Below are 8,712 nucleotides of genomic sequence, written 5' to 3' on the forward strand. Positions count from 1 at the left end.
ATTGATGATATCTTATATTTGGTTATGGCTAGGTGACCCCCAAAGGACTAAAAGTTGATCGTTCTCAAGGGTCGTTCTTTAAATCGTTCTAGCTCGACTTTGAGGTAAGAAAACTGCACCCTGTGTAAACGTGACATGCATGGCTATTATGATGCATGTTGGTTGATTACTGAGTATGACATGCGTGGTTATTACGATGCATATTGGTTGATTATTATGTGTGACATGCATGGCTATTCTTGATGCATGTTGGTTGACTATTAAACGTGACATGCATGGTTGTTATTGGTGCATGCTGGGTGGTTGAATATATTGCATATGATGCATAAGAAACATGTGAATAGGACATGCTTTGTATACTGGATGTGATATCGTTCAGAGCTTGAGCCTCTGTGTTAATGCATAGTCCTAATTGTACTGGTATCCGCTGGTAAGCGTGCTAAATACCTTGTTTATGGACGTTGGACATGTGATATATGTTTGGTGGCATGGCTTACCTGTGTATGGCGCTGACTTATTAGTCAGAATCGACAATGGTGTCAGAGCTGTCTGTGAAGCTGTGACTTATTAGTTGAGTTCACCACGGGCTGAGCACTGGTCGTGTTTTACCGACCCAAGGGTCAGAAATGGCAGTGCGTTGTGAGCGCCGGGCCGATTAAAGATTGGATCTAATCGAGGTCGGCATTGAATGACTCATATGGGGTATTAATGCTAGACCGACCGGAAGGTCAATGAGAACTATAAGCGCTTGCCTGGTCTATGACCAGATGACTATAGCCAAGGTATATGACCCCGGTGACCGTTTGTCACATGGCTAAGGGACGTTGTCCATAGTTTCGACTCTAGAGTCGTGAGGAGGGTTATGTTGGTGACTAATCACCATGCGCCTATCCTAACCAAGCTTATGAAAGAAACACTTATCAGTTGAGCCATGGTGACCCTATCGTCACGTGGCTAGAGGGAGCGATGCTCATTATTGTGACTTTTGGCTATTGTCACCTATCTGGATGGGCCATTGGTTCCAAATGGTTACTATGATTATAATTTATATTATATCATGTTATATTGTGTTTTCTTGCTGGGCTTCGGCTCACGGGTGCTACGTGGTGCAGGTAAAGGCAAGAGGAAGCTGGACCATCATTGAGTTGGAGAGCTTAGGTGATGACGTGTACATATGCAGCTGCTCGTCCGCCACGGCCGAGGTTTAAAGTGGAACTAGGGTTGAACCCTGTTTTGCCACTTAGAACGGCTTGTTGTAAATATTTTCTGTAATAAACTCTGAGGTTATATTTTTGGGATCCCAATGTATAAATTAAACGTTCTAGTGAAACGTTACATCTTAACCAAAGTTTTTAATCCTGAAACCGCTAACCATACTTAGTTCACGATTTTGGCCAAATGACTCGGTTAGCGAGTTTAGCACTGTTTACAAGGCACACCGTAACGGTCCCTGGAGTTTGGGGCGTTACATAAAGTTCTTTACTTTAAAAGCACAATGTTAATCTTATGAAAAATCTAAAAATGACAAAATACCCAAGGGCAATAATGCAATAGAAGATTAGACATAAAATTATGTATCAATATTACTTTTACTAATTAGAAGCACATAGAAAGAGCATGACTAATCCTATATACTATTAGCATAAGTAAATAAAGATAACAAAATAAAGATAGAGATGAAAGAACATAAATAACTCAAATATATTACATTAAGAACATAGTAAATCAAAGTAGCAAAATAACATCACTTGTATATGAAATCATCCCTAACCTTCCTAGGAAGATTAAGCCATTATGCTCATGATTCTCACAAAATTCTAAGAAGAAAATATGAGAAAAAAGTGAGTGGAAATTTTGCTATAGTTTCTCTATTCTAAAAATTACATACCAAATGTGAAGAAAGTGTCCCTATTTATAGATGGGGAAAATGACTAAAAAGAAATTAAACAACAAAATGGGGTTTACAAAATAAATCTGAAATATTAATAATAAAATATGATTTTGAAAAATCAAATCTTATTATTAATATTACCCTAGCTATTTTTGTGTATAGTCAAAATGCTCTTTTTCTAAAATACCACAAAAACATGATCTATAAAGCTCAAAATAGCAATTTACAAAGCCCAATACCCACAAAACATGGCTGGTGACACAAGAGGGTTTTGACCCATTTTCAACCAATGAGAGAGTGCCACGTAGGCAGCCTTGGCTGAAGAATTAGGCTGCTTCAAATGGGCCTACGTTGGGAGCTTGCTGAAGGAGCTTGGTGTGTTGGGCTTTCATATGCATTTGGGCCTTTGGGCCTGGCAGTCCGTTGGAGAGACTAAGCATGCTGGAGGAAATGAGGGAATATGCAAATATGCACTGGAGGAAATATGCATATATGCATATTGGGGTCTTGGCAGTACGCTGCCTTGGAGGAGGAGATGCGAACAGGTGGCAGCTGGGTGGCAAGGCAGATGGCAGGCTCGCTTGGCTTGGCTCAGCGGCTCAGCGGCTCGGCTCGGCGTGGCTCGGTTCGAGCTGGGAAGGGCCTTCAGATTTTGGGCCTTTGTTTTAAGAGAAATGCCATTTTTTTCTTTCATTTTTCAGATTTAATTGTTTCTTTCTTCTTCATTTCAAAGTGCCAAAATACACTTTAATTTCTACAAAATAACAATAAATTAAATCATAATCAAATATTTTCATTTATAAAATAAATCATATTAATTCTATGAAAATACTAATTAAAACTTAATTTATTTTGACTATTAAAATCAATACATGTGTATTTTTCACCACTAATCACTTACTCAAAATAGCATCTAACCATTGAATGAAATGTTAGGTCAAACTTTTCAAAACTCACTTATTACTTATTACCAACACAATTTATATAAATTACTTAGAATACATTTTTCAACTTATTTACTTAAATAAATGCACCCAATACATGAGCCTGTCTAATTCAATGAATTATTAATGTCACATAACAGGTCACAACAAACAACAACCATCTCATTAAATGACGAAGATAAATTGTATATATAGGTGTCACATGCGTGAACTCAATCTCAAAAAACACTAGCTTAACCCATTGCTTTGATTTTGTTGATGCAGTGTGATAGGAAACCCCATTGTTTTTTATTCTTCAGTTTTACTTGTAAGTTGTTGAAGATAAATTAAGAGGTATATGTCACCAACTTTCATCAAAAACCATTGTTGCATAAAACACTTACTTATGTTGGCTTCGCTTTTTTTTTTTTCAAACCTTACACTTTCGCTAGCTCTTATACTTTTCCATTTTTTAGTTATCATATTTTTAATTTTAGCTAACTAAATCTATGATCAAAATGCCATTTTCATTGCGGTTTTTCTAAGGAAACCAATGGTTTGATCATGAGCATATGCAAAAATGTTAAGCTACGAAGAGGACGTATTCATGACACAAATGCATTGAACTACTCTCTTAGTTTTTTATACATAAAATCACCTCATCTCTTGTTGCAGGATGTTCTCAAACTCTATTTCCATGATTTATCGTACACCCTCCACTAAGTGTTAAGGCGCCAAATTATAGCCTCAGTTTGTAATAGTGTCGCCGATATCCACATTGAAGATTGCATGGGGCCACATTGAGATACAGGTCAGAGTTTATCTTACTGTTCCCATACTTTTATTCAATCATGACCTAGGCGACAAGTGAGGTGTCCACTTGATAATGTGCGAAACCATTACAACTTTTCATCTGTTTTGCATATAACATCTTTAAAACACAATATATTAGTAGAGTTAATTGAAGAATCGGCCATTATTAAGGGTTAATCAATTTATTTTCATTCACTGTTTCATAGATCCATAGGTAGTGTTTTGGCGGGAATTTAGTGAACACACTGGATCTTTCACAATGCTCACTATATATATGTGTATATATGTATTTATAAGTTGCTTAAGTGAACCGGTCTAAGAGAAAATATACCCCCACGTACTACTATCTTCATTCCTACCATTACCAAACCATGTCACCCTCTAAGTTATGCGTGAATCTATTCCCTGGTGATGTTAAAGTGAAAACAGATATTGAATCACCAACCAAAAAAATTCAATTCCCTTCCTTGTTAATTCCATACCCGCTCCACTTCCATCCACACAAGCTAGTGAAATCACACCCCACCAAAATCAGTCGTCAGTAAGTCTGGGGGACACAATCTCACCAACTCATGTAGGGAAGAAAACACCAAGGATCGGGTTTAGAGGGAAGTGCAAAAACTGCTTCAAAAAGGACTTGAAGATTGAGAAGCTAAAAACTTTCAAAAATGTAGTTGCTAAGAAAGGCAACACTTTAAGGATGGATTCAATGGACATTAGTTCTTTCCTTTTTTAGCAGCGCCAAATCATAGACCATGTTGGTTCCATGGTGAAACGCCAAGAGGCACTAAGTAGTGAGTTATGTGTTGAAGCTAATAATCAGTCACCAAACGACATAGACATCATCTTCTTGGACTAATCTTTTCTACATGTACTGCATTTTGTTATGTGTTAGTACCTTAGTACATTGGACTACTATGAGTCCCATCTTCATGTTGTAGTATGTTTAAGTCCATTTCCCCTTTCTTATTAATGCTTGTAAGCATTTTCACGTAAGCTTAAGTATCTATCACCTCCAGGTACTAAGATTACCATAATCAATGGTTTTCGGTAATGGAAGTACCCATTGAAGGTCTTTTGAAGTCAGTGTCTTAATTATATGGTCGTACTGATCAATGCCCTTAAAAGTTTGATGAATGTATATTTCATATTATGCATTATGTACATGGCTCAACTATGTTATTGAACTGTCTTTTTCAAACCCCTTGTTTTTATTTTACGTGACATAACTAAGAATGGGGTCCGCCTATATAGATCAACTAAATGACCACCGAAAATGGTCATTTTTAAAAAAATTAGAAGGACCTTTATTTCTATTGTTTTACAATAACTTTACACTAAGGTCAAGTAAAAGATATGTTTGCCTTGTAAACATAAGGACAACTTTCCAATAAAATAAGTACACAGTATATTTACCTCATCCACCATATTAAGTTGAATGTTAATTAATGTACACTTAAATAACTCTTTCTTTGAGGCAGTGAAATGGTAGGTCAAACCCTTGAATTATAATATTGTATATAACATGTCCCATGATGCAATTAAATAAAATAAGTTATTTGGCCAAAATATACGAAGATGAAAATAAAAATTTCGTCAGTGTATTCATTTACATCTTTTTAGTTTTTTATTAATTATTAAGAAAAACAAAAGTAACCACCTAATGCAGCTTGATGCTTGTTGTATTTACCACCCCAAAAATTCTAACTGATTACCATATCAATTATTAATTTTTTGAATTACTCAGGTAGACAAATAAAAATGTAAGATATGGAGAATAAAATAGTCACAACACTTGCAGAACTTCAAATTTACAACAAGCCCCACATGATCTGTCAAAAGAAGACATCATAGGCAAACACCTGGAAAGTCTTGATAAATGGGAAGAATTTTTTTCCGAATTCTCGAAATGGATGGGGTTTAGTGTTCGCAAGGAAGATGTTCGATGTGACCACGAAAACAACCCGTGGCAACATAAATGGGTTTGCTCAAACCAAGTTTTTCGACGCAACAAGTGGACAAACCTTCTAAATCGTAAGAAAAAACCAAGACCTATCACAAGAACGGGGTGTCTCGCACTTCTACGCGTGAACTTGGATAGGACGGAAAACACTTGGGTGGCGAAAGACTTCAATCCGAAACATAATCATGAATTAGCTTTGAAAAGGGAATTGCACTTCTTGCTATCTAATTGAGCCATACCAGAGTCAATCAGAGCCCAGGTAATATCGATGTGACGATCAGGTATACGCATTTGCCACATATTCAACCACCTAGCACAAGAAAGAGGAGGACGTGAGTATGTACCCTTCCTGAAAAAGGATCTTTACAATTGGATTGGTCGCCAAAGACTAGTTCAAGACGAAGAAGAAACTGACGCTGGAGGGGCATTGGGGTACTTGGCATGTATGGGCCGCTCTGATGCTGACTTTTTTGAGACACACAAAATTGATGTAGAAAATAGGTTGGCAGACCTATTTTGGGCTGATGGAATTTCCCGTCGTGATTATGCTTGTTTTGGGGACATTATGGCTTTCGACTCCACCTACAAGAAGAACTCATACAATAAGCCCCTGCTTATCTTTGTCGGGTTGAATCACTTGCTTTGCTATATGACGAGACCGAGGAGACATATACTTGGGTTTTAGAGGAATTTCTAGAGTGCATGAAAAATAAACCACCTCCCGTGGTGGTCACCGACGGTGATCATGCTATGGCGAAAGCAATACAAAAAGTTTTCCCAACTTCTGTTCACCGGTTGTGTGCTTGGCATCTTCAGAATAATGTAACTATTAATGCGCCTCATCCTGTATTCAAGTCCAAGTTCAATGAACTACTTTATCAATATTGTACCGAGGAAGATTTCGAGGATACATGGAATAGAATGGTTTCAGAATTCGAATTTAAGGATAGTAGATGGGCAACAACTACCTACAATAGTAGGAGGAGTTGGGCAGAATGTTTCCTACGAGGGCATTTCTTTGGGGGACTAAGAACTACTCAAAGATCAGAGTCAATTAATTCCTACTTGTCCCACTTCCTGACGAGCAAACTCAAACTTAGAGATCTGGTTGGCCAAGTAGACAAGGCCATACAAAGTATTCGTCACACAGAATGGGAAGACGAATTCATCAGCAACCATAGTACGCCACAATTACCATCGAACATCCTCCGACAGTACTATGAACAGGTGGCTTCGATTTTGACAAGGAACATGTACAAAAAAGTTGAGGAACAGATCACGAGTGCCCTGGCTTACTCAGTCGACTCCACCAACGTATCCATTGACTTCAGGTTCTACTCACTGACGTGGTTTCCAAAGGGACTTGTACGAAGTAGGGTGCGCTACCATATTGTCGATGGTCATATAAACTGTACGTGTATGTTGTTCGAGTCGGATGGAATTCCATGTCGACATATATTTGCAGTTATGAAGCACCTCAACATACCATGCATTTGTGAATCTCTTTATAAGGACCGGTGGAAGAAGGATGCGAAAAACACGATTGGGTTAAAAAATCTATCCCACTCAAGGGTGCCACCGGATGTGGTAGTTTGTACAAGATGGGGATCTTTAACTTCGCGTTTCAATGCAATGGGATACTATGCCACAAAACATAATGAAAATTTTGTAGAGGCAATGAATGAAATGTCACGTATGGAACAAAAATTTAAGTCAATGTCAGTGGAGATCTAATCTGTAGACCAAGTTTCAAATGTGGCTCCTACTAACAGCCGCGATCACCCCCTCAACAGAGGAATCCGAGACCCAACTGTGGTAAGAACGAAGGGGAGGGAAACAAATAAGTCAAAATCAAAAGAGAAGGACACAAAAAATGGGAGATCCACGAAAAATAGGTGTCGCAACTGCAACCAGTTAGGGCATAATAAGGCTACTTGCAAATCTAATCCCGCAGCTCACACAATAGAAAAAGATTACGAACCTTCTTGTAATAGTCCAACTACTGAAGCAGAACCGTGGCTATACCTCATGCAGTCTCAATTGAGCTTCACCTGAGACAAAAATCTTCAATTCCATCAGTGGTATAGTGATATTCCCACTAGTTCTAATATTGGGCCTAACTAGGATGATAGTAGTCACTTCATGTAAGCATTTTGTTATAGTAGTGTTATATACGTGGGAAAATTAAAACTACACCAGTATCCTAGTTTATGAATGATCCATTTTTTATGTGTATTAAATCATATATGAAAAAGAGTATGTTATATGTTTCAATGTTTAATAGTAACCTAACGCGATTACCCGTTGGTTGCCCATATTTTTAGACAAAGAACTCTATCACTCCTCACACACTTTCAGTGATTGAGTAATTGTTTTTTGGCACTTAACTTACATTATCGTACCACCCACTATTCATCTATGAAATCAGCTCCATTAACAGTTAATAATTAAAATTGCGCCACACGATGTTTATGTAAGTTTTCAGTTAATTATGTAACTTCTACAGACCTATGGACAATAGGGTCGTAATAGGTGTTCATTTTCCTAAAACTAGCGATGATGTCTATTAAGCTAATCCAAGTTTATTTGGACTACAGATATTTTGTACTCAATACCAAAACTAAAAATACTACATAAAAAAATACTCATTCGTCAATATTAAGGATGTATCTGCGATAAATAAAGTCTCTGGAACACATAATTAAAAATTATTAATAAGGGTAGTATCTTCAATAATTAAGTCATTAACATAGATTCCTCATTCAATTTCACTAGAAGTTGAAATGAAAAAAATAAACGAGTCCACTACCCTCGTTCTCAATCTTTAACAAAGAGTCACCAACCTAGACGCTCTACAATTTCTCTCGAATAGCTTTAGCATGTTCGTCGATCCACTGGCACATCACGTCCCACTATATTCTTCACTTTCATGTGAAGATACTGTTCATATTTACTAACCGCTTCATTCTTAAGCTCCTCCACTGCTCGGGACATCTGTTGATACTCAGGCATGAGAAGACCCGACCGAAGTTCCTCTAATTTTTTTGTCTTAACTTCCACCTCTGCTTCTAATTCTGTGATCCTCTCTTCCAGAAAATTGTTTCTTTGTTCCAACATACGAT

At 37.4% G+C, this 8,712-nt stretch overlaps 1 protein-coding gene across 1 annotated transcript; it reads left to right on the forward strand.

Moving 5' to 3' along the window:
- The first annotated feature begins 6,340 nt into the window (after nucleotides 1-6,340).
- Nucleotides 6,341-7,324, forward strand: LOC133795276 (protein FAR1-RELATED SEQUENCE 5-like). The gene has a single exon (XM_062232731.1). The coding sequence runs from the start codon at nucleotides 6,341-6,343 to the stop codon at nucleotides 7,322-7,324; it is 984 nt and encodes a 327-aa protein (XP_062088715.1).
- The last annotated feature ends 1,388 nt before the right edge of the window (nucleotides 7,325-8,712 follow it).

This window comes from Humulus lupulus, chromosome 8, assembly GCF_963169125.1.
Source record: "Humulus lupulus chromosome 8, drHumLupu1.1, whole genome shotgun sequence".
Lineage (NCBI taxonomy): Eukaryota > Viridiplantae > Streptophyta > Magnoliopsida > Rosales > Cannabaceae > Humulus > Humulus lupulus.

What these genes read in the sequence shown, in the direction of transcription:
- LOC133795276 (XM_062232731.1), top strand. Translation starts at nt 6,341, where the DNA reads ATGGCGAAAGCAATACAAAAAGTTTTCCCAACTTCTGTTCACCGGTTG.